The sequence below is a fragment of the Crocodylus siamensis genome, chromosome 7 (genome assembly GCF_052110815.1).
Source record: "Crocodylus siamensis isolate JL-2025a chromosome 7, ASM5211081v1, whole genome shotgun sequence".
Classification (NCBI taxonomy): domain Eukaryota; kingdom Metazoa; phylum Chordata; order Crocodylia; family Crocodylidae; genus Crocodylus; species Crocodylus siamensis.
In genome coordinates this window covers 931,222-957,016 of record NC_143401.1, presented here as the reverse complement: position 1 = coordinate 957,016, position 25,795 = coordinate 931,222, and the positions used below count along the sequence as shown (strand labels likewise).

The following is a 25,795-nucleotide window of genomic DNA, read 5'->3' as shown; positions in this document are numbered from 1 at the left end:
AACTATCTGCAATATCATCACTTCCTGGCTGATCACAGGAGAGCAGACACAACCCCTTAAGCCCAGAGACCTTGCCAGGTAAGAAGAGCAATGCAGTAGCTCTGCTGCTCTCTTTGACCATAGCTCTTGTATTTGGCTGGGAAGTCAGATGACAGCCAGTGTCCCTTATTGATCAAGCCCCTGCAGGATAATAGAACAGCTGTACCCACCTCATGTGTCCTTCTGCAGTCCCCAAACAAAGAAAGAAGCTGAGAAATAGCTCTCATAAAAAATGAAACTTTTTTATTACTTATAAAAAAAAATAAGAGGCAAGTCATGTACTCGAAGTGCATGATAGCAGAAGTTAAGAACAGGTTTTCCGCCTGTGTAAACAGGTGGAAGGGGAAAAAGGAATATATAGAAACTGTAGTCCTTGATTTGTCATCTCAGATTTATGCGAGAGACGAAAAACCCAAAATCAAAATCTTTAGGTCTTTGTACTGCCACAAACCTGTGCAAGGCGAACCTAGAGAGAGAGAGAGAGAGAGAGACACACACACACACACACACACACACACAGAGGTTAACAAATGCTGTTTGGAAAGGAAGGTACTGCTGCATGGCAAAAGCAGAAGGCCCATTTACACCTGAGAATTAAGGACCTGAACATTAACAGGTGCTCTTGTGCACATGCACACGCTATTCAGCCAAAAAGACTGGCTGTTGCACAAAACCTGGTTTAGCCCATGGGCCAGGAGTCAGATGGACCCAAGGAGGGAAGAATTTAAGGACAAAGATCCTGTAAGAGACACAGACAGACCACAACACTGCCAGGCACCACTGCTAAGGAGCTATAATTCACGGCTGAAGGGGTACAGACTTACTGATAAGTTCTTCATAACTCCCAGTGCCTCTGGATTCAGTTGATGAAGATTCCTTTTGGTCAGGTCACTGGCTGTAAAACGGAGAGCCTGTGCCAAAAAGATCACAAGTCTCCATTAGTTTGCGACAGGTCACTACAGGCTACAGCTACGGTATGCTATGCTTCCACCCACGTTAGTTTGGAGACAGCAAAAAAAAGGGAAGCAGATGGCTTTTAGGAAATGTGGCAGGCCGTCACAGTAATGGGGGAAGAAACATGCTGCTCTTAGAGACGGTCTGTGGACAAGGAGCAGCACTTTGTATGCTGCAGAATCCACTCCACTAGTTCCTTCTGTTTTCAGCAGCCTGCTAGTTTACCTCTCCTCCTTTGAGGGGGACTGTTATGATGACATCGTTGGTGTTGGCAAGAGGGCTGCCATTTTTGGAGACGATGAAAACCGGTTCATTTACTGCGGGGGTGCGCAGGCCTGGTGTCTTGAAAATTCTGAAAGAGTCCAAAATGTATGGCTGAATAAATCCGCTACAGCCACTGAAAATGATGAGAAATGAGTTTCACAGGTGGAGATTTCAAGCAACTCATTCCTGCAGAGAATAGGCCAAAGGTGGGGGAGGGGGGCGGGCGGGAACTGGTGTAAATTGAAGCGCCAGACCAGTACAAAACTTGGCAGAAACCAGCTGTCGTGGCAGAGAGCAGCAATTATTCTAAGATGCAATTTAGCTACAATCATTTCTCATCTACCTTGACTCGTTACATGCACTAGAAAGGCCTGCCAGGAGCCTAGCCTTCATTTTAGGACATCTACATTCTCAGTGATCACATATTTCTTTTACAAGAGTACGAAATACACACTTGAGATGCGAGTAACAGGAGGAGCTAGCTTGCTGGGAAAGGCCCTTCAAGAAGAAAGGCATTATATCATATAAGGATGTTACCTTATCCCCTTTTCCTAGTTATGACACTTTGGAACACACCAAATTTGTTTTGCTTAAATGTGGTTCTGCACAGGTAACTTGTATTCTCTGGTCCAAATTAAACCATCCTAGGCTCTGCATATCAATTCCCGATTGATACCAAGGACTCCGGAAAGAAACAGGAGGTATCGTTTGAGCCAATGGTCTGGGAAGGCCTGAACATGTTCAGCAGTTCAGACAAGTAGGAGAAAGGAAAGGTGGGGGGGGAGGGTGCTGAAGGGGGAGAGAAATCATCACCTTGCCCATTGTAAAGTATAAGCGTGAACATAGCAGAGTGTGGGAGTTATGAAGTCTCCATTTTTAACTCTTACCCCTGAGTATGGACTCCCCCTGACACTAGTCAAATAAGCTCACTTCTTTGACTCCAGGATCCCACCCCATTCTGCAAAGTGCAGACAGTACTGCACTCCTAGCCCTTATGGGAGGTGAAGAGAGATCACGGAGCCTAGCACTGCAATCCTGGTACTTGCTAATTGCTCTATTATATCAACAGATCTGAAGTTACTGCTGCAGAGTAGTGTTGCCCAAGAGCAACAAATTGATGCATATGGAAGCAGGTGGGACAGGACTCCGCAAAACAGATAGCAAGGCAATCCTTCACAGCAGGTATGAAAAAAAAAAAAAAAAAGAGGTAAATAATTCTGCTGATAAAATAGACATTCACCTGGAATCAAACCTGGATAGCACCGCAGAGGTACTGCCCTGCGTGCAGGCATCCAATGCTCGGCCAACAGCTGGAGTGGAGTAATTACTTTTGCTTGTCCTGTGTAAGAGGTGACATTAGTAAGGAAATGCTCCTTTGAAGAGTGATCATTTTGCAGGTTTTAGAGACATGAATGATGGAGGTCTTTGGGAAAACAAAGGGTCCTCTGCCTCCCAACACAGCAGCCAGAAGATAACGAGAACGTTGCAAATACAAAGAGAAGTACCTCACCACCCAGGAGACTGTGCTCCAAGGAACGCCTCCACTTGCTACTCCCAGAGCATGGCACATCTGTGCCAGCCAGATCAACCCCTGCTCCCTCCCACCTGGCAACAGGACCTTCTGGTCTCTCCTCCCCATACCAACGGTATTCCCTTGTTACCTTTTATTAGCAGCTTTTACTTTCGCTGAAGGACACCTTCTGCTCCTAGAAGGAGGTCTTTTGGTTGCTGCCTTTGCCTGAAACATGAGCCAGTGAATTATTTACTATTTTGGGACCTAGCCACAATTCATGGAAGTATAGAATAGGGCTGGAAGGACCTCCTCTTCTAAGCAAGTGTCACCATAACTAAACCAACTTTGACAGCAAGAGCTAAATAAAACTCACGGGGTGCGTCTACACGAGATGCTTTACTGTAGAGCTGACCAATTCACTCCGCAGTAAAGCGCCAGCGTCTATACACACAGTGTTGTTAGGCCAGAGTAAATTAAAACGAACTCTGCTGTAGGATAGTACTGCCCAAAAAAAGTACTATCCTACGGTGGAGTTTAGTCTGCTGCAACACGCATGTAGGAGGCTGACCTGGCTGGCTGGGGCACGAGGGTGTTTCAGTGCGGGGGCTGCCTGCCAGCTAGCACCACACTGGAGCACCCTCGTGCTCCAGCCAGCTCCTCTGCAGCACATTGAGCTGGGGTGGAGCAGCCCCGGGCTGGCAGGCTGACCCCCGGGACTCTCTGCCAGTTGGGGCTGCTCCATCCTGGTTCAATGTGCTGCGGCCCCAGGTGCTCATGCAAACATTGTGCCTAGGAGTAATAGGCTCCAGTGCAAATGGTGCTGGAGTTTATTGCTCTGCCCCAATTGCATGTGTAGACGCCTCCTGTCCCCTTCTCAGCCAGCGAAACTGTAAAAAGAGACATTTCCCCTTAGAGGCTTTATCATAGCCTAGAGCTAAGACGTGGAGAATTCTCAACATTAGGGCTTGTATTTTGATCTTTGCTAAAAGCACTTGCACCCTGCATAAGCCTGAATATTGTAACCGAGAGAAGAGACAGGCTACAAAATGTTTCCCTGTATTGTCAAAACTTAATGAGTACTAGGTATCACCTATTACAAGTTACCCTGAGGCTTGTTCTATGTTTGCTTTCCTATTTTTTCCCAAACAAACTCGGAAATCTGACTGCACAGACAGCATTGTCAGTTGCACAAGGAAAAAAAAAGTCTCTCAAATGTTACTAATACAAGGGATAACATTTTCAGAGACATGTTTTAAAATCCCATCATGGAAAGACATATAGCTTACCGATTCCATATTTTTGCAAAATAAAAAAAGCTCCGTGCAGTTTCAGAAGTGAAAGTGGGTGTTTGCTATTTAAGCAGAACAGAGGTATTCTGTTGTGAGCAGTACTAGGCAAGTCTACAAGCATTATCCCAATCACTATTCAGTCTTTTGACTGGGCTTTTGCCAAAATAAAAATCAGCCACTTACCTTTTCAGTCCTTGGCTGGGTATTTTCAGACTTTGACTCTTCAAGGGCTTGGCTCTCCTGCCTGCTTTTCTTTGAAGCAGGGAGCAAACCGAACTCAGTTTCTTCAAAAGCTCCAATGTCTTTTTTGGATTTTCCAGCTAGAAAGAAAAGAAAAATGTCCATATTAGACGGAGGTGCATTTGCATGCAAATCAACGGCAATTCAAATGACTAATGATTCTTCTTCACTGAGCTGTTCATTCGTGGACATTTTTTTTGGCAGTTATTGAGAACATTGTAGAAGGACAAATGGGATTTCAAAAGATGGCATATTGAAGGCTTAGATAAGTGCAGAGAATGCTTTTGAAAGATATAGCAAACCAAAGAAAAGACTCCCCAGATATAAAACCATCACATCATCTGGAAATATGGTCTTTTCATCCTACTTTGGGCAGTGAATCAGAGCTGAAATATAGCTAATAAGACCAGTAAGCGAAAACGCAGTCACGCAGCCCGTGCTTCTGACTGCACACAGGGCTATGTAACAACGCTTATAAACAAACTGACCTTTCTTGATCGTTTTGAAAGGCGTCTGGATGACTTTTGCTGTTATTTTGTTTATTTCTGATATTTCCACATCTGCCTAAAACCAGAAAGAAATCACAAGAGAGAGGTTATTGGTGAAACCAAATGCACTCATACTTTTAATAGTTTACAAGACTACAGCATAAATCCCAAATTGCTTGTAAAATGAAAGTTCATCTGGGTTTTTTGGCACTTGGCTGTATTCATGTTCAGGGCTTTTACAGCATGTTAGGAAAAACAGCAGCTGGCAGGACCTGCTATCTAGTACCAGAGCTTTATTTCAGCTTTCCCAATCACCTGTCTCATGCCAACCCAAGCCCAAACTGGAGTGTTTTTTGGTCTGTATAAGTATATGATCTCTGGTGGCTCAATGGCAGAGACCAGAGACTGCCCAGCCCACTGTCTGAGCACACTGTTGATACAAAGGCTGGGAAAAAAAGGCTTCCAATAAAACAAGATTATTAAAAAAGAAATGAAGACATCAGGTAATATGGACGGTAAGGGAAAGATCTCGTAACATTGCGTTTCCTGGCGCTCGCTGAAAAGAACAATGGCATAAACCACTGTTAAATAAAACCTCTACTTGAGCTAGTGCCAACTTTGGAAACATAAGGCTTGGTGGCTGACCAGAGGCAACCTGCAACATGCCCTTAGGATAGTGGTGGGTGTAAGGGGGTGAAAAAGGTGCTGGGCAAGGGCGATGCCGGCGGCGGCAGAGACCGGCCCGACTTCCGGGTCCTGGCGGAAAGCCAAGCACCCAAGTTTCCCCCTTCCAGGAACCCGGAAGTACCCGGGTCGAGGCCTACCCGGACGGATAAAAGAACCCCGGCGGACGCAGAGGCAGGAGCAGCGGATGCGGAGTCGGGAGCGGCAGATGCGGAGGTGAACGGGGGAAGAGCCGGCGTCGGGAGATACACCCTGGAGCGGGTGCGAGCCGCCTGGCGACGCGGCAGGACCTACTGGGGCAGGGGTAAGTCCCGGCGCAGCGAGGAGGCCTGGCCAACTGGCGGGGAAGAGACGAGCGGTTTAACGCCGCGGGAAGCAGCGGCACCCAGCAAGAGCCGGGTACCGTAAGTACTGTAATACAGGGGCAATCACAGGCGGGGAAACCACTGCGCTTGTGACTCTCGGGAGGACTAAGGGGCGGAAGGAGGCCCCTGGGAGAGGGCGGAAGATCACAGCCCGGATCCAGAAAGGGGGTCAGCCCCGCAGCTGATAGGGAATATCGGGGAGGACAGCCGAGGGGCCAAACAAACCCTGGCCCCGGTGAATCCCTGCCAGGAACTTTGTGTTGGACTTTGTATTTTTTCCTTTACGAACATTTTTGGGACTAGCGCCCTGATGAGTGGCCCGCCCTGAGAGGCGGCCACTTTCCCGGAGGATCGGGCGAGGGTGTAGGGGAGGAGGAGCCCTCAGGACCCCGGGACCCCGCAGAGACGGAGTACCGTTTCCGAACTGCACGCGCCACAATATTGTGACCCCCTAAGTTACCATCAGTCGTGGCAGGCGAGACTGGCGTGAGTGCAGTGAGGATGACACACTCCCCTCTCACCAGGGGTCCCCAGTGAGACAGTCGGTCGGCGAATGGACCCCTCACAGTGGGTAATTATTTTGGGTGGAGGGCCACTTGTTGAGTTTTGGCAAGCCATCGAGGGCTGCGTGACAGGCAGCCAAGGGCAGATAACTATTAATTTTCTACATTTTTTAGGGGTCCTGCGGGCCGGACAGAATGGCCTGGCAGGCCTCATTTGGCCCACGGGCTGCATTTTGCCCACCCCTGCCTTAGGATAACTGAGCATGTTAGATGCAGCAAATATCTTCCAAGGGGTTTGCATTAAGTCAAAACAGCGAGGCAAGTTTCCTGCTTACCGTTGCTGCCTCTTCTAGGGCTTTTTTACTTCCTCCTTTAGCTAGAAAGAGAACATTTATCTTTATAAATATGCAAACTAGAGACATTTGTGTAGTATGCTAGTTAAATATTAAAGCATATGCTTTAAAAGCAAGCAACACATAGCCAAAAAGGAACACGACTGGCAGCTATGGAGCAGCCTATGGCACAAACCACAATGCTCTAGCCTCGAAGTTTCCTGTCAAGGTGATTTTTCACTGCTTCGCTCCAATGCCAGCCTTCACACACAGGCAAGTTTAAGACAGCCAAAATCAAACACATTTTGGAACTTTTTTGAAAAATAAGCATTTAGGTGAAACTAATGATTTTGTGCAACACAGCAGGATCTTATGCATGCCATGGCACAGGAGACCAAGCCTGATGCAGGAGGCCTCAATTTAGTCCCAAATTACATGTCAGTATTCAGGTATCCAGGTTGTAGCTGTATTGGTCCAGAAGAAAAAAAAATCAGGGCTCATGGTAAAGGTGATCTTTCTCATTAGTCCAACTAGATTTAAAAATAAAAATAAAAACTAATTGCAAGCTTTTGGGCACAAACACCCTTCAAAGCCCAGAAGCTTGCAATTAAAGATGTGTTTTTTGCAAAAATTGTGTTGGTATAATAAAAGATATCACCTCTACTGGGAGCCCAGACTACACATCCGTTTTGTACTTCTTGTGAAGCCCACTGAAGACATCCGAAGTCCTGTCACTGGGGAGCCCCATGACACAACCCCCCACCCCAGCTCCAAGCCCCGCTTTGCCGGCCCGCGTCGTACCGAAGTAGCCGAGCCAGTTCATCTCTCGCAGCGCGACGGGAAGCCGGAGCAGCTCGATGTCGTAAAGCTTCTCCAGCTCCTTGATGAGACTCTGCCCGTCCGCCTGCACCCGGTCGAGCCTGCTCTTGACTGAACCGAGACACGCGGAGAGGCGACGTGAGCGGGCTCGTACCAGGCTGGCGTTTTCGCGTCGCGAGGACGGAGGAGCTGCATGGGCGCGAGGGCGAGTCTGTCCTGCCCCACGCTCCCCTTCTCTGCTCCCCGCCCCCCCACCCTAGGAGCGTGCTCCCCTTCTATTTGCCCCAAGAAACTCATTTGTGCGCCCCAGCGCCCTGCCCGAAGGGAGGCTCGGAGCAAGTCGTGGCAGGACAGACGGGCCCGTGTCGCACCCGTGCGCTGCCCCCCCGCAGCCCTGCGCACCCCCCGGCCCAAGGCACCTGCTGCGCTGCGTGCACAGCCCCCCTCATAGTTTCACAGCTGGTCGGGTGGGAAGGGACCTGGGCAGATCATCGAGTCCGACCCCCCGCCACAGCAGGAAAGAGTACAGGGGTCAAACGACCCCAGCAAGGTGTTCATCTAACCTCCTCTTAAACACCCCCAGGGCAGGGGCCTGCACCACTTCTCTTGGAAGCTGGTCCCAGACCTTAGCCGCCCTGACCGGGAAGTCGCCTCCCGATAGCCGCACCGGCACGGGGGCGGGGGGCCGGGAACCTGCGCCATGCAGCCCCTCCCCCACCCTTATGGAGCCTCTCCCCTCCCAAGCAGCCCCCTCCTCGCCCCCCCCGTGCAGATCTCCCCTCTCCCAGCAGACTTTCAACTCCCCAACCCTTGCAGCCCCTCCCCTCCATACAGGCCCCACCCCCTCCCAGGAAGACCCCCCCGTCGCACCCTCGCGGTCGAAGTCCTTGAGGAAGGCTGCGAGCTTCCTCCTGCGGGCACTGCCGTTCTGGCGGGAGCGGGAAGGCGCCATGAAGCCGTGAAAGTCAAAACCTCCACCAGCGCCGTCGCCGCCGCGCGCCGCGTTCAAACCGGCCCCGCCCCCGCGCCCCGCCAATCCGCGCCCGCGCCGCGAGTGACGCTGGCACATCCCGCCCCATCCAGTGGGCGCCCCGGAAGCGGTCGGCTGTGGCGCGGGGTCATTTCCGGTGCGGCCGTGATGGCGGCGGTGCGGGTGCGGGGCGCGCTGCGGGCGGAGGCGGCGGCGCTGCGGGCGGGGGCCGCGGGCTGGCGGGCGGCGCTGGCGGCTGTGGCGCCGCTGCTGGACGCGCTGGCCAACTTGGCGGCGCAGATGCAGGCGGCGCGGCGCGTGGCCCTGCCCCGCACCCCGCTGCGCGCCTTCCCCGAGCTCGGACCGCGCCTCCGACACAAGCAGTGCGGCGCCGCCACGGCCCTGCGCGACCGCCTCGCCCGGGCCCTGTGAGCGGCGGGGCCGGGAGCGGCGGGCGCTTCTGACGGGGGGGTGCTGTGGGGGAGGTGGGGGCAGGGCTGTGGGAGCGGTTTGCGGGGCGGGGTGCTTGAGGCCTCGGGTGGGTTGGGGGGGGGGGCCGTGTAGCGCCGTGCCGCGCCACGCCGCGGGTCCGGGCGTTCCTTGGTCGCACTCCCGGGAAGGAGCCGCTTTGCCCGAGTGGGTCCCAGGGCGGGCGCGAGTGCCTTCCCCTCACCGCTCATCTCTCGCCCGGCAGGGCGGCGCTGCAGCAGGTCCGGGATGCCGCCAGTGGCCGTGTGGGCACCGTTTTCCAGCTGTACGAGGAGGCGGCTGCCGAGCTGGGGCTGGAGGTGGTTGTGCAGCGCTCGGCGCTCAGCCCCTCCTTGGCTGACGCGCTGGCGTGGCTGCAGGACGTGGAGCGCTATTACCGGCAGGCGTATCCTTCTCTGCAGATCCCGGCGGTGCTGCTTGTCGCGGGAGGTGGTGGTGGTTGTCTTTGCCCCACATGTGTCCTAGGAGATGCTCCCGAGTTTGTGGTTTTTGCGGAAGAGCAGAAGACCGAGGTCTTGGAGGGGGAGCTGGGTGGGGGGAATCGGGCCCAAGTGAAGCCCAGCTGCTTGCGGTTCTTTTCTGTTGTCTTTCCCGATGTTGGTCCTTACCTACCAGCAAGGTACCTGGAGTGTAAGCTCCTCCTGCTCCGAGCGCATCACGAGGACTTGTCCGAGCTGGAGGCCCTGCCACAAGCCTGGGAGGGGCTCTTGGAGCGCCACAACCCAGACATCGTGGAAGGTAATTGGACTGCTAGCCGTCGGCGCGTCCCTGGGGGAGCGCAGAGTGGGGTTGCCGGCCCCAGAGTCTGGAAGCTGCCACAGATCGTGTGTGCCCACGCAGCGCTGCCAGCTGGGGGCTGTTACCGCTGGCTGTGCACACCTCCTCTGGGACCTGGACCGAACCAACTGAACAGTCATTTTACATTGACTGCTTGAAGTCACTGCAAGCCTGGACTTGAAGCGGGGCCTTTGACAAGGGAAAGGCTCCGTCTCCTGTTTGATGACTTCCCCAAGGGCCCGGTCTTGCTGCTGGGAGTAAGCTGAGATGGAGTGCGTCTCCATCTCTGTGAGCCCAAATGACGTAGCACTTGGCCCAGCACTAATGGCTCTTTCTTTTTCTTCCCAACTCAGACACTCTGCTGAAGGTCTCGTTCTTCCTGGAGACTGGGTGAGAGATGAGTCTTAACCAGCCAGCAGAGAGGACAGCAGGGACCTCAGAACAAATTTATTGCAGTGCCCAGGCCAAGACTTTGCGGAGAGCAGAGAGAGAGCCTGGCTTTGAGTTGGTAGAGAGCAGGGTGTACCCTGCTGTGAGCTATGTTTTAGGAGGCTCTTGCCAAGTGGGATGAGCCTGGCAGCCTATGTGAAGGCTGTGAGGGGTGTGTAGGCCCTGTTGCATCAGTGGTCTTGCTTTAGCAGCTGGAGCTGTTCTTGGAGGCCAGATGAAGGAGGAAATGGGAGGAAGGTTATCTTTGGTTCTGGGAGAACCAATAATACTTGCTCTCACAGGTATCTTGGATATTAAAGGCAAAACAGTGCACATTTGAAAAAAATCAAGGAGTGCTTGTCTGGTGATTAAAGGGGGTTTCAGGTCTAAATACATGCTAGAGCCATCACACACAAACGTTTCAGCTTCTGCCTTTGTGGGCCAACCACAGCTTACTAAACCAGGGAGTTGGCAGTGAGAGGTTGGTGTTTATTCCCGGTATTCCACTCTTCCTCCCAAACATGCCGTCGGTTTCCTTTTCTGTTTGTGGGGCCTTACAGCAGCAAAGAGGAAGGAAGGGGCACTTTGAGGATGTGCTTGTGAAGCCCCAGAAACACAGCTCCAGAAATCACATTTTCTAACAAGTGACGCATTTTCTAAACTGTGTCATGGTGCGTTCAACACGTGCATGCTCTCGGTCACACGGTTCTAAGCACCTTTCCCCAGCAGCGGTTCCCATTTTACTGATGCTCCCTGCCCTACAAGATAAACTGGTCGGTATGTTAAAATAAGCTCCCTCTGCTGATGGGGTTAAGCTGCAGTGGGGCAGATTCAACACAAGTCAGTAGTGAGGCAGCTCAAGGAGCTCACCCTGCCCATTACCAGTTACTTTCCCTTTGGCACAGTCTCTTTACGGGTTGAACCCTGGGCTTTCCCAGACCAGAGAGAATTCATTGTGTTGAGCTGCCCCCTTCTAGGGGGATTTGCATTTCTTACAGTGATTAGAGGTAGCATAGCCCTGCGGGTTGCTGGGGCTGAGTGATGGTTTTGCCATATATGCTCCAAGAACAAGGTGATGTCCCTTGGGTTTGGAAGATGGGTGTCCACCAGGGGGTAGCATGGGCCTTTCCTCTGCTAAAATTCATCCCTTCCACCTGTTTCCAAGTATAAGGAATAACTTGCTGCCAGAAAAGGGGAAGGCCTAGTTGTAAACGGGAGAGAACTGCCCATAGCAGCCCTGCTTCCTTGGCAAGGTGGCAGTAGTGACATGCTGACCCCTGCTGAAGCAGATCCCCCTCTCCTCTGAGACTGATGTGAGGATTCTTAGGGGAGGATGACAAATGTCCTGTAAATGCTCCAGTTTGGGCATCTGTTGCCCCTGGGGCTGAGACAGCAGAGGACTGTTTTGCACTTGCTAGTAGCATTTGTCACTGGCTTCTGGGAAAGCGGTTTCTCTTGGGACAAGGCAGACTTTCAACCCCCTCAGCAAAAGAAGAGCAGGGAGCAAAGCCAAGCCTTGGGCTGCCTGGGGGAGAGGGGTATTCTCTTAATATCTGCACCCCTCTTACCAGCTCACTAGGGTTGGGTAATGAGATGGGGGGTGTGGGGAGGAAGAGTCTGATGACTCATCATAGCCCATGATATGTGCTGTGGGAACTGAACTCTGCTTGTACAGCGGTTTTCCCTGGCATGAGTCTGTCCGTCTTTAGTGAGGCTTGCTGCTCAGCGCCATCAGAGGCTGCTGGCAGCTCTAAGGACTTTACCTATTGTTTGCAGCAGACTGGTAACCACTAAAACTGGCCTCAGCTCCTTGCTTGAGCCCACTAGGCAGTGGGGTGTAGGCAAGAGTTTTCCTTGTGGATTCCATCACCGAGCAGCCAGGCTGGCAGGACGCTACCTCTAGTGCAGGCCCTGCTCAAGGCAGGATCATCCCTGTCTAAACCGGCCTACCCCCGCATTTGTCTCAGCTGCTCTTGAACGTGCTGGGAGCAAACCTTCACGTTCAACCCTCCATAACACCCTTCGTGCTTCTGGGATGCGTCTTGAGCCTGAAGTTTGGCCACGTGGGGGCACTGCCTGACCTGCCAGCGGTACTCTCATGGCTAAGGAGAAGTCAGATCAGGCTCATCTCCCATGTGCTGCGCCTAGTACCAGCCACTCCCTGCCGCAGCCTGATCAGCCTCAGCTGCACTTATAGTTTGAAGGGGAGATTAAAGGAGCTGTGAGTTTTCCTCTGCTCCACTTCCCATGCATCTGACATAGCATCTGTATTAGCCAAACTGTTTGCCATGAGGGTACGCAGACGTTGCACACATTCTCTCAAGCAAGCCTGGGGCAGACTGAGATGCCTAGCCAGCTGGGTCAGTCCTCCACACTCCTAGTGCACAGACCTGCTTCCATCTGCATGACCCCCCACACCTGCCAGGTCCCTGGGGAAGAGCCAAAGCAAAGGTGCTCAATGCAGTGCGTGTAACAAGCAGCATTTGTATCTCCCAGGACAGGCAGGCAGGTTCTGCCCTGCATCTCTGCAGTGGGTGGAGAGCTGCTGGTGGGAGTTGACCTCCTGCCTTGGTACCAAGGGGTCAGAAATCCTGCTGCTCCTCCTAGGTGGAGGAGGATGTGGAAACATGGCTGTACTAGGGGGGAGAGGCGAGACCCTCTAGCTGGGAACCTGGCTGATGCAGAGCATGGCCCAGATCCTGTTGCCTTTGCCCCAGCATTGTGCACAGCCCCACAGCTCGGGCAGGAGGGGCTCAGCCTCGGGCCCAGGTCAGTCTTGGGCAGGAAGGGCTCAGCTCGCACGGCTGTGATGCAAGGAGCTCTGGGCTGGGACGAGTGGCAGGAAAGGCAGCCGCGGCCCTGGGAATGGGTGAGCCAGCGCTCTGAGGGCGGCAGCTAATGGGAAACACGCCGGGTGCCGCTGCAAACACTGATTACTGGCTCCTTGAGATGTCTCGGAGCGATGTGGAGCCGCCGCCCCCTGGGGCTGAGGGACAGGATCTGAAAGGCAGCGTGGCCCACCTAATGGGGAGCAGCTGCGTGGCCTCGTACTCAGCCCACGTGGCACGAAGCTGCCGGGCCCGGGTGCAGAAGGACGCCGGCCTGGCCTCGGTTGCGCTTCCCCCAGAAAGCATCAACCCCCTGATGCTCCTGGAGGCAGACCGACAGGCAATGACGCATGCAGAACATTGGCTTCTCTGGGCTGGGAGCTTCTCCCATCTGACCACAGCGTCCTCAACTGCCGCTTCGTAGAGGAGAGCTGGAGTTACAGGCTTGGCCCAAGCCAGCAGCTAGCTGCCACCTCCCCTCCCAGCCAGCCGGGCGCCGGGCGTTCTGGGTACCCGGGGGCGGCGCTCCGAGGCCGGGTCAGCTGCGGCTCTCGCCTGGCTTTGGATGCACGTTTAGATGGCTTTTGAGGCTGGTGGAGGCATAGGGAGGCCACGTTTCCATATGCATCCCTGGGAACCGTCCCCCGGAGGGGTTGAGACTCTCGTTCTGATTCCCAGTGAGGCTTGGCAGGTGGTTGTGCCATTTGTGAGGCTGCCTCTTCATGTGGAGTAATGCTTTGGTGTCCCACCGAGATGCCGGAGCCTCATGTTGCATGCATGCATCTTGGTCACTGCTGCACTGCCCTGATGTTCTGGAGCCAAGCTGTCCCCGCAAAGCCTTCAGCACCGCCGTAACAATGGTCACCCCCAGGCAAGTGGCGCGCCACCCTAGTGCCAGAGCTGAGATGACGTGGGTGCTACTGAAAATCCTTCTCCCGGTGGGTTATTAAGAACCCACTGGGGATACAGAGATTGTTTCCCCTGCCCCTGAAATGCAGTTGGTAAAGTCCAGGGTAGCATGGGAAGGGGAAGGTCTCTTGTGCAAAGGTGACTGCAGGGACATTTAGGGAGGGAGCATCGAATGGAGCTGGAGTTTGTCGTGACTTTTGGGAGCTGATGGACTGAGGGGTCAGGTGCAATGCAAGCCCTCAGCAAAGCTCCCCGAGGCCTTTCTGGCCCCCAGCAGCTTGGAGCGCTGCACAGCGGGGCAGTGGTGGGGACCTATGGGGAGGCCAACATACCTGTCAGATTCCTCTGTGACACGTGTGGCTGACAGGACATGCCACGGCTTGTGTCCATCCTCCACGCTCTGCAAGGGCACAAAAGCAGCCACGCATCAGCGTGCTCTAATTGGATACAACTGTTGGCCTCACTGGCTCTCAGGCACTTCACATTACAGCACAGGCTGGCTGCCAGGAGCCCCAGTTGTTAACAAGCCTGCCTTTCCTCACATGTGTTAGTTCCTTTGCAGCCAGGACCTGTCAGAGAATCTCCCCAGGTTTGGGGGTTTCCCGCTGCTGATCTCCGGCTCTGGGGAGGAGGAGAGGGGACATCTCCTGACAGCACACGCATTGCATGCTGCCCGACATGCCGGAGAGGACAGGTTGCATGCGTGCTTGCCCTGTCCCTTGGATGTGGGGTTGAGTGGGACAGCCAGAGGCCCGGCTGGCTCTGCACTGGGTAGCAGGGGCAGCCAGGAGACACCAGGCTCGTGGCCCCTGACCTTGCAGCTGGAGCACGGGTCTCTGGGTGCTCCAGAGAAGCAGGAAGAAACTGCTTGGCTCTTCATTTAGCTCCTCATTCATTGCTAGGGCTGAGCTACAGCCTTTCCCATCATCACGGTGCCATGCCTCCACCTGGGTGATCGCCCCCATGCAGTGCTGGAGCTGGAGCGCCATGCTTTCTCACAGCTGCAGGATAGATGTCCCCTTCCTTCCAGACCTTCTGCTTCTTCTCCGGGGAGAATTAGACTCTGGGGTTGAAGGTTGTGGGTTCTAATCTCCCCTGATTCATGAGCGCAGCCAGTCGCTGACAGCGCTCTGTATACATAACCACAGGAGCCCGCCTGGCCATGTGACCAGTTCTTCCTGATTAAATACCCCTAGCCCTAAATGAAAGCGAGTCTGAGCCTCTTTGTTTTTGGAGCAAGTTCCTTTAAAAAGTCTGCTTGGCAGAGGCCTCTTTTCCAGGAATGCAATAAAGCAAGATTAGCAGCTGGAGCTACCTTGTTAAAACAGAGCGTGCAGGAAACACAAAGCCCCTGCTTTGATATTCAGCTTTGCCTCCCTCTGTCTTAATGTGAAAATAGTTATTCCTCATTTGCAGGAAAAGCACAACGGAAAATCAGTTACTAAAGTTAAATACCCGCCAAGCGTTTATAGGCGGCAGCTGATTTCTATCAGTCCGTTTGTTTCTCTGTGTATGGAGGGTTTTGCTAGGGCCTGCACCATCGCTTCCCAATGCAAAGTGATCTCTGCATGGTTTTGTCTGGAGCTGGGTAGCAGGTCCTCCATTCCTGCACCTGCCTCATTCCTTCCTTCTAGGGTCCATTGTATTTTCTAATCTTCCACCCTGTGGTCTTGCCCCCATCTTTGCAAACGTAGGAACAGCTTTGCAGCCTGCCCTGAGAGCTGCTCTGGAGGCCTGACAGTGCTGGGTCTGCTCAGGGTCTCTGGCCACACACATAGCCGAAGCTGCCTCAGAGCATCTGCAGTGACCCAACCGTGGCCTGGATGGACCCAGTGGAGCACTGGCTCTGGACTCCCCCTTGCATTCCTGTCTGTCTGCCTGCCCAGGCAATAAGGGCACCAAATTGCTAGTTTGCACTGGACTGTCCTTGGCCTAGGGGTATCTATCTATCTATCTATCTTTGTTATAAGGTGCAAATCTACCCTGCCTTCTACTTGACTTCAGACTATCATGATTAATGATGTCTCTTGGCCTCAGGTTCAGAGATGGACATTTGATTTGATAGATAAGCTGGAGGGTAGGGTTAGCATTAGAGAGACCTAGACAAACTGGAGGATTGGACCAAAATAAATCTCACGAGGCTCAATAAGGAGAAGTGCAAAGTCCTGCACTGAGGAGGGAACAAGTCCATGCACTGGTACAGGCAGGGGGTGATGGGCTGGGTAGCAGCTCTGTAGAAAAGGACCTGGGGGGACAGAGGACAAGGAGCTGAACAGGAGCCGGCAGTGTGCCCTTGCTGCCAAGAAGTCGAACGGCATCCTGGGCTGCATTGGCAGGAGCGGTGCCAGCAGATCAAGGGCAATGAGCCTCCCCCTCTATTCACCACTGGGGAGGCCACATCTGGAGTCCTGTGTCCAGTTTTGGGCCCCCACTACAGAAGGGATGTGGACAGATTGGAGAGAGTCCAGTGGAGGGCAGTGAAAATGGTCAGAGGGCTGGGGGACAGGACTGGTGAGGAGAGGCTGAGGGACCTGGGCTGATTCAGTCTGGAGAAGAGAAGACCGAGGCCAGCTTCAACACCCTGCAGGGGGGCTGCAAAGAGGATGGAGCTGGGCTGTTCTCTGTGGGGGCAGATGCCAGACCAAGGAACAATGGCCTCAAGCTGCAGCAGGTTGGATATTAAGAAAAACTTTCCACTGGGAGGGTGGTGAAGCACTGGAGCAGGCTCCCCAGAGAGGAGGTGGACTCTCCATCCTTGGAGGTTTTGAAGACCTGGCTCGACAAAGCCTTGGCTGGGATGATGGAGTTGGGGCTGGTCCTGCTTGGAGCAGGGGTTGGATTAGATGTGACCTCTGAAGGTCCTGTCAGCCCTCATTTTCTTTGAATCTATGATTTGAGTAGAGGCTTCTCCCAAAAACAGGATTTTGTAGCGGGCTCCGAAAACAGGCAACAGCTTGGACAGACACGACCGGCAGACTGGTCAGTGAGGGACCAGGGAGTCGGGACCAGCGCTGCGAATGCTGAAACCGGCAGAGCACTGGTGGGACCTGCTCTCCAGCTGCTGGCGCAGCTCAGGGCACGCAGCAGGTCTGCGAGGCGCTGCTCCGAGAGGCAGGCCAGGCCCCAGCTGGTGGGCGGTGGATAAAAGTGCTGCCATGCACTTTGTCCAGTGCCCCTCTCGGTGCCTTGCCTTCATTTGTGGCTCCCTGCTCCGTCTGCAGGATGGCTCTTCATCCTAAGCCCCTTGGACATTATGAACTGCCAGCTGCTGCCCCGTCACTGTGTCCCATTCAGGTGGATCCCAGGGTTTTGCTGGCCTCTGGGCTGGTTCTTACAGCTCAGACCCACTTGCTGGTACTGCTGAGAGCAGCCAGCTCACACCACATAAGCTCGCTGTCCGCTTGCAGCTCCCTCTGACATGACTCCACTGTGGATTTGCTGCCCCCACAACCCTGTCACCTTGGCTAGTGACCCTTGACTTTTGCCAGTTGCTTTCTGGCCTTCCTGGAGGGGCATTTTGGGAGTGTGTGTGTGTGGGGAGGGGCTCACCCAGGTCTGTGCAATAATTCACATGACCCAAGTTTCTGAAATGTCTGCCCAGTGCTGTCCCGGGGCTGCAGACACCAAGGTCACCAGATTTGCACCCAGCAGAATCGCACCGGTTCCCAGTGGACTGCAGCGGGCTGAGGGTGTGGGGTTGCCATGTAAGAAGCAGCAAAGGAATTTGCAACTTGAATGTCAGCATCAGGATTAACTCGGGACAGAGGCGTGTGGAAAAAAAAAGCGGCGGGAGCCATTGAATCAGCAGCTCCTGCATCGAGGGCCCCCACGGCTTTCACACCACGCCTCTGACATTCATTTCAGCCCGGAGCAGAGCTCCTTTGTGGCCGTGGGAGGATAAGTGCACCGGGCGATAAGACAGACACCCCCTGCCCCGTTGCTTGGACGTGGCACGCTGTTTCCCAGCACCCGCCTGCCGGTGCTTTCATGTGCTGCTGGTGTGACTCGGTCACAGCGCCTGTGGCTGGGGAGCACGGCCTGCTAGTCCCTGGGTGTGAGCGGGGCAGGGAAGCAGATCCATGGGCGGATACAAGGTCTGAGCCCTTCTGCGCTCCAGCAGGGTCCCCAGGGTTTCCCATTCCTGCTTCCCAGAGGTCCCGCTCCGCCCAGCTTCCCCGGCTCATTGCTTCCTCGCTCCCAGACCGGCTCCTCTGGTCTCCAAGCTCTCTCACCAGCTCGAGCAAATCTCCAGGCCCCCGCTGATGCTCTGCCCATGCTCTAGCTCAGCAGTTCTCATCTATTTTTGTACCGGGACCCATTTGTAAACATCAATGGCCAGTCCCGACCCAGTGCCGCTCACTCCCAACCCGCTGCCCCCCAGTCCCAGCCCCCCAGGGTGTGGGGCAGGGGGCCCCCAGCAGCCCCTTGCAGGCTGGAACTCCACCAGTTTGCAAGGAAAAAGCCACAGTTTCCCACATTTTTCTTCTTTAAAGGAGAATCCATGTTTAAAGTTCATTCATGACCCTTTCGTATAAACTTGAGACTCACTTTTGGGCCATGACCCATGGGCTGAGAAGCGATGCTCTAGCTGTTTGCCCAGCCCTGGATGAAAAGCTCCAAGAGGCAGGTGGGTTTTCAGCTGAGCCCCAAATGTGTGCGAGTCGAGGGGGGAATTTGGGACAGTGAGGGGCATTCGCGGCTATGGACCACGAGAATCCAGCAGCTGGATGGGCCTTTTGGGGCCTGCTGTGCTGATACTTCAATATTTGAATGGCCACTGGGACCTGTGTCTTTGCATGGGTGGTTTCACCAGGGCAGGGCTCTTGAGCCTGCCTGGGTTTACTGGGAACTCACACTGGGAAAGGAAGGGATTTTTTACTGGTTCTTTGTCAGGGGGGTGTCCACAAGAGGCTCCTGGCCAGGACTGGCACCTGACTTCCAGGACGGTCCACCTAGGTATGGAGCGCGGTGAACTTGCCATCCAGCTCCCCTTGCTATACAGAAATGTGCCCCCACAGCCTTCTCCGAGCCGCGACCCCGCCCCGGTCAGGGACTGTGGGGTGGAGACTAAATAACTTGCCCAAGGTTTCCGAGGGAGTCGGTGGCAGAGCAGGCGGTTAGCTCGGGTCTTCTCTGGTTTTCTCAGCCCGGGCCCTTCCTTCCTCCTCAAAGGGATGTGCTGGCTCTTCTCCGGCCTGCAGAAGCTGGAGCCACATCACATGTGCCCGTGTCCGCTGGCCTCATGGCTTGCAGCTCCTGAGATTTCACACTCCTTCACCCAGCCCCGAGCTGCGAGTGCGGCACCAGCCCTGGCCCCGAGCTCTCCGTGCCAGCGCAGCAGATGCCGAGGCGCCTTGGCGAGCGGCACATCTTGCTGCTGTTTGCTGCAGAGCGGGCTCTTGTGCTGTCTAAATAAGTCCGTGAGTCAGATGTCAAAAATGGGCAGGGGGGGGCTGGAAAATCCTGCACAAAGGAAGAAGCATTTGAAGCCGTTCTGAATCCCCAACTGGAGCTCAGAGCCCGGCTGGCCCCGAGGCAGAGACCAAGTGGCTTGATGACACCAAGGCATCTGGCACAGGGACCTACGGGGGGACCTGCCTGCCCAGAGGGGTTGGGACAGGAGGCTGCAAGGCGCCTGAGCACCCCTCATTTAAGGGCTTTTTTGGGGGCAGGCTGCACCACCCCAACAGCACCTGTATCAGCTCTTGCAGCTGCTGATAAAACCCGTGGCTCCTGAAGCCCAGGCCCTGGGAGAGCACATGCCAAGTCTGAGCAGCCGCAGGCTCTGGGGTGCAGAGCTGCTCTGGCTCCAGGGGACCCCGATGCCCAGCAGCACATCCCATCCCCACTGAGTTTGGGGACACTTTTTGGGAGGATTTTTGGCTTCCGGAGCCGGGTCACCTGTGTACGCGTCGTGCCCCCCTCCCAGCCCAGCTATGAATAGCACTTGCTTGCCAGAGGCTCTGCCCCTCTGTCTGGGGCTGGTTGGGGGTTAGCACACGCTGTAGTAATTTGAGCAGGGATAAAACTTGGCAGGAAGGTCAAGGCTGGGAGGAAGATGGTTTGGTTTAAGGTTGCTAGTTTGCAGGGAACAGCAGCTGCCTCCAAGCTTGTAGGACACTGGAAAACAGCTCTTATTAAAATTGAAAGTTAGCAAGCAATTAGCTAATTGCAGCTCACATTGTCTGCTAGCAATTAAAATGGGAATGCAGCTCTAAGCGCAGACAGCTGGGCCGTGCTGGGGTCAGCCTTTTGGTCCTTTCTTTTCCTTCCAAGGGGCATTTGCTCTGAATGTGTCAAGGGCAGGCTCCAAGCCTGGACCCGTGCTGCAGGCCAACCCTGTGCCAGCCCGCTGTAGAAATCCCAGCAGATGGGCAGACGGGGCTCTGCTCCCTGTCCTGGGGCAGTGGCGTGGGGGCAGGCATCTCAGGTCAGCAACTTCTCTCTGCTCCGATGCGGTTCTCGCCAGGAGCCTTTTGCTTTCTCAGAGGCCAAAGGGTTGAGTGTGGACAAGCAGCAGCCATTCATGCATGCCCCGGAGGGTGCCCCGGCTCTGGCGGAGGCTGGTCTGCTCTCTGATGCCGCTGGGTGTTGCTGTTGCTGTTGCCTGCCTCCTCGCTGCAGCACCTGAGCTCCTAGTACTACCCCATGCATGTGCCCAGGCCTACCCTGGCCTCTCTAGAGCTGGGTTTATCAGCAGCGGGTAGAGCCGGCCTTTCTTGCTCCTGCGGGGAAGGGAAACTTTCTTGTGGCTCACACATCCATGCCACCCCGAGCAATGCCCCTGGCCAGCTGTGTCTGCGGGTGAGATCCCAGCCAAGCCCCGTGCAGCTACTCAAGTTCCCATTTGCAGCCCTTGTGAGACTCTGGCCCCGAGGAGAGAGCTGATGGCAGAGACTGTCGCTCCAGACGCCTTGTAGGGCCAGGTCTCTGGGTGCAGACATGCTTGTTACAAGCAGCAGTGATGCAGTGATGCTCCTTGAAGGATGCTGGCCTGGTGCCTGTGCAGGGGGCAGTGGGGCAAACCCCCTCTGTACCTGCGCTGTTCTAGGTGCCGTCAGACGGCTGCTGCACAGCGTGAGGCATGCAGGGCATGCTCCAGGTCAGACACAGAAACAGCTTTGGGGTGTGCACAAAGCCGCGGCGGGGAAGTACCGACTCACGGGGTGCCCACATCTCGAATACTGCACGCAGCCCTGGTCCCCGCATCTCCAGAAGGATGGGGTTGAACTAGGAAAGGTCCAGAGGAAGGGAACCAAAATGATCAGGCCTGGAGCAGTTGCCAGATCAGGAGAGACTGAAAAGGGCTGGGACTCTGCAGTCTGGAAAGGAGAAGGCTGGGGTGGGGGGAGGACAGAGGTGCAGATCCAGCGAGCAGAGAGCTGGTGTTCACCAGGCCCCGGGACACTAGAGCTAGGGGCCTCCCGCTGAAACGAGCAGGCGGCAGGTTTAAAATGAAAAAGAGAAGGATTTTTTATGCGACGCGCAGGTAACATGTGGGACGGGGCAGAGAGCAGAGCCAGGTGCACAAAGCGACTGTGTAAATTCATGCCTGATGGGTCTGTTAATGGCTATTGGACAGAGGCTGGAGAGGTTTCCTTTGGCATCTCTGAACCTATAACAGTGGGTGCCAGGGAGGGTTGTGAACAGGGGAGAGATCACTCTAGAGAGATCAGGTCTGGCTTTGGAGGCAGGCTGCCTGGGAAATGGCTTCTCTCTTTCCTCCAAAGAGATGCCCAGAGAAGAGTGCATGGAGCAAGCCCAGCCCCGATGGCTTTCCAGGCCCCACATGAAGCTCCTGTGGGTGCTCCTGGTCCTTGTTGATGGTGAGTGGGGGGAATGTACTGCCTACAGCTCCATCCAGGGCTTATGTGTATCTGCTGTTCTTGCTGGCTTGCTCAGGCCTAAGGCAATCCAAAAGGGGTGCATTAACAAACCAAGAGAAATGCAATTTATAAGCATGGAGAAGTGATGAGACTGCAGTCAGCAGATACTGGAGCCATTTCACTGTGGTGTGAAATTATGATGCCCACAGCCTCCTGCCCATCAGGGCTGTGCTAGGAGTTGCACTCCAAGGCTATGAGGACTGGACCGGTGTCTGCGGTGACTGACGCATGCAGCTGTGCTGGTCTCTGCCACATCCTAAGTCAGGATGCGAGCCATTCACTCAGATGATCAGAGTAACCAGTGACTGCGGGCACCCGAGCCTGGGTGCCAACTTCAGGCACCTCCCGGGGGCTGGTTTTCGGTAGGCAGGTGCTTGGCGCTGTCTGGAAACCAGGCTCCTTTCCAGCGTCCCCGGCTGCACCCTCTGAATCACTCGCCACTTCTGCAAATGTGAATCATTGCTTTTGCATTTCGTGAGTCTGAGCTGTAGGGCAAATGCTAACAACTGCTATTAGAGGCACATCTGCAGGTAATTTTGCTGCTCATCTGGACTGAAGAGCACTCATTCAATTCATTTGAGAAATATATGCTGTCTTTCTGGAATCTGTTGGGATAGGCCCTGGCAACCCGAGCCGGCTGCACTTATTGTACTTCACTGATGCAACCAGAAGTCTGGACAGTCGTGACATCCGTAGGAAACAGCAGGTAAGTGTCCTCCTTTGCCTGCCTTTGGGGACAGCCACCAGGTCCTGGGAGACATGGCTCCAAGCCACGTTGGCGCACAGAGAAAGGCTCCGTGTAGCTGCAAAGGGCCTAAGCGCAATTGCTGCGGGTTCCCAGGTCCGAGTCTGGCAGCCCTGGTACGTCTGGGATCCTCACTGGCGGCCCTGGCCTTCAGAGACCAAGACACAGCGCGTGGTGCCTCGCTTTTGAGGCTTGGGTCTGAGACCCGTGGCCCAAGGACCAGCTCCCCCGGCTCCATCTCTGTCACAGGCAAGGTGCCCATCTGGCTTGCTCTTGGTACCCGTGGACTGTCCACATATCTCACAATCCCAGGAAGACTATCCAGGCCGATTGCTTGTAGATGAGGGTCATCTGAGGGGGACACATCTCAGTGGCGGGGTCGGGCTACAGATTCATGGTGTTGGCTCCACACTTCTTCCCAGCACCAGGTACTTCCCAGGCAGCAGGGGATGGACCCTGCCCATGCTCGGGTGCCAGGGGAGGCAGACACCGCACCCCCACCAGGACCTGAGTCATCTCCCCTGTTACAGCGCCCTTCATCCCATTGCCCGCAGCCTCCGTGCCCCGTGAGCAAGGCCTGAACCGCGCCGGCCGCTGCACAGGCCCTGCGAACTTCCAGCCGATGTGCAAGCCTTTCTTTCCTGCCTAAGTGGTGGACTTAAGCTAAGCCAAGATCTCTTTAAACAGGCCTGCCGCTGCATAAACAACGCTGGCGTGATGGATGGCGGGCTGCGCCGCCAAGCGCCAGGCAGCCGAGAAGGGGCAGCAGCCGCCCACCTGCTCCCGCGAGCTGCAAGCCACCTGCTTTCCCGGGCCCTGGGTGGCCTACGAGGCTTCTCGCAAGCCGGGGTCTGCACCAGATCGCTGTCATCGGGAGGCAGTACCCAGTCTCATGGCTCCTGGTGGGGCAGCACCTTGTTCTGGGCTGGGAATAGCACATGCTGTCTTGGGACTGGGGGACGCGCGGTGCTGGGCAGGCGGGAGCCCAGTGTGTTGGAGCCTGGCCCTCCCTCGTATTTTTGTGCAGACCCGCACGCTGCTGCTCTCCTTTGTTCTCAAGTTAAATTTCCTCATCATGGGAGACAGCCAAAGGTGGGGAGGAAAGGCAACGCCTGGCACCCCGTGCTGCACCCAGGAGGAAATTTCCTCTGGTGCAAAGGGGTGGCATGAGGCCGAAAGGCCCTGAAGACCCCCCCATCAGCCCCTGGTGCCTCTGCACCCCATCGGCGCTGCGTCATCCTTGCAGGGTGGGGTTTGCACGGTGCATAGGGCAGCTGGGCATGGGTGCATGGGGCAGGTCTGCTCCCAGAGAGGAAGGGAAGGGCAGAGCTCTGAGCACCCCAGCACCCACACCCTGCCTGGAGGGGGGCATCGGGGTGCGTAGCAGTGTGATTTGAGGGTAAGCCTGCTTCCCGTGAGTGCGGGTTGGGGATGCCAGGAATGGAGTGGGGAGCCCCTCTCTCTCCTCCCCTCATGCTGACCGGGTTTGCTGGGCTAGGAAATCCTGCATTAAGAAATCCAGGTCTGTGCTCCCCTGGGATGTGGATGGATGTGGACGGTGGCCACGATCCCTCGCCACGTGCACACGGTCCTGTGGTTCCTTGGGAAGCCCCAGACTGCTGCTCCCTTCACTGTGCAATGGGGCCCAGGCCTGTGAGTGCTGCAGGGAGGGTTACTTTGCTGCTGTGCTGCAGTTCCCGGGGCAGCGATGCAGGTTCACCACTCCTTAGCTCTGCCTTCCTCTCCAGCATTGGGCTCCTGCCTGCCTCTCCACTGCACAGTGCGGCATGGAGAACGATGCTGCAGGTGCCAGGGGAATAAGCCAGACTTTGCCCTGGAAGCAGGGGAGTGAGCTTGGGGCTCAGCAACAACCCTCCAGGCATGTCTTCCACCTGCCCTTCCAGGAGATGGGGGGCAGGAGACAACCGCCCTGGTGCCATGGCCTAGCTTGGGGCCCACGCAACACTCAGGACCAAAAGCTAACGGACAAGGTAAAGCTGCCACTTACACCGCGCTTGTCTGTCCCCTCCCTGGGCCTAGCACAGGCAGCCTGAGCCAGATTGGAGCATTGCTTTAAAAATGAAAAAGAGAATTTCCCATGGGTAGGAAAAGCCCAAAGGAGACAGACAAACAACATCAGGGCAGAGGTGCAATTCAGATTTGTGACCCCCCCCACCCTGGCTCCAGAGGGCTTCTCCCACCCTGCAATTTATAGCAAATGCTAAAAAGCAATTTTGAGGGAAGCTTCACTCTGCAGTGAAATACTGACCCAGGCAAGTGGCCCTATATTGGCCGTCTGGTTCTGAACGCCATGGTTGACACCCATTTATCTTTCTCCAAAAGTGTGTTTTAAAGGTGCAATGTAAGCCTGCCGCGGTAGTGGGAAATGCTGCATGTACGCTTGGCGGTTGCACACACCACATCAGGCCCCCCGCCCCCTGACCAGCATGTGAACAGATGGGCTTGCTTCATACCTGCCTTTGTCTTCATTTTGGACAAGCTGCTTTGTTCGTTTCCTTGGCAGGGGGCGAGTCCCAGCACTTCAGCCCTGCGGCTGTTCTTCGGGGGGACGTTTCCCGCAGCCGCCCTCCAGCACCCCAGCACATCAGCTCGGGCTGCCCACCCTTTAAACATACGTTTTCAAAGCCCATTAACAAATTCACAGGTTTTTCTTTTCCCTCTGCACCAAGAATTAAAGTGGAAACATAAGACCTGGCAGATTATGTTCACTTTATGCACAGCCTCCCTAGTAAACAAGGGCTGCAAAGCCTGTGAGCTGCCGGCACGGCTGCGGAGCAGAACGTGGGCACATGTGCTTTTGTTCAGGGAGTTTTTTGTCTAATCTACAGTCTAGCACCAGGCTGTTGGGATCCGGGGGCTCCCTGCGCTGCTGCCCCTTCAGCACCGGCTTCTTGGCTTTTCCTTCCTTATTAAATCCACGTGCCTGGACTGGTGGCATTCCCCTTAGGCAGAGGCTGAGCACAGGATCTCCGCACCTCCTGGGATGCAGCTGGACTGTGTGCAGGAGACTTGGGGAACGGTCCCCAGCACAGGGGAGACTGTCACGTATGCTCAGTTGTAGCAATGGAGAAAGAGAGGCTGAAGAAGAGAGGATGTTCCCAGTGCTTTGCAGTTCCTTTTGATTCATGCTGATTTATCACCTGGAGTTCAGCTTTGCAAGTGACTCCGGCGTGTTCTCACTCCTGGTATTTCAGCTGGCCAAAATGTTCAGGCTTGGGGCCCTCTGGCTTATGTTACTACCTGATTTTGAA

General features: G+C 55.0%; 2 protein-coding genes across 3 annotated transcripts; one reads left to right on the top strand and one right to left on the bottom strand.

The window, feature by feature from the left end:
* Positions 1-260: 260 nt before the first annotated feature.
* Positions 261-8,531, bottom strand: CDCA8 (cell division cycle associated 8). The gene is made up of 10 exons (XM_090057738.1): positions 8,361-8,531; positions 7,473-7,601; positions 6,675-6,715; positions 4,788-4,863; positions 4,243-4,379; positions 2,919-2,995; positions 2,498-2,596; positions 1,219-1,345; positions 864-950; positions 261-505 (listed from the first exon to the last, which is right to left on the bottom strand). Exons 1-10 carry the CDS (start codon positions 8,440-8,442, stop codon positions 467-469), a joined length of 894 nt encoding a protein of 297 aa, XP_089913864.1. The 5' UTR covers positions 8,443-8,531; the 3' UTR covers positions 261-466.
* On the top strand, positions 8,519-10,491 carry AIRIM (AFG2 interacting ribosome maturation factor). Of its 2 annotated transcripts, XM_090057739.1 has the most exons (4): positions 8,600-8,888; positions 9,155-9,334; positions 9,569-9,687; positions 10,080-10,491. In XM_090057739.1, the coding sequence occupies exons 1-4, from the start codon at positions 8,629-8,631 to the stop codon at positions 10,118-10,120; spliced, it is 600 nt and encodes a 199-aa protein (XP_089913865.1). In that variant the 5' UTR covers positions 8,600-8,628; the 3' UTR covers positions 10,121-10,491. The 2 variants fall into 2 exon arrangements, with proteins under 2 accessions (XP_089913866.1, XP_089913865.1); XM_090057740.1 differs by having other exon boundaries at positions 8,519-8,888; positions 9,569-10,491.
* Positions 10,492-25,795: the final 15,304 nt, after the last annotated feature.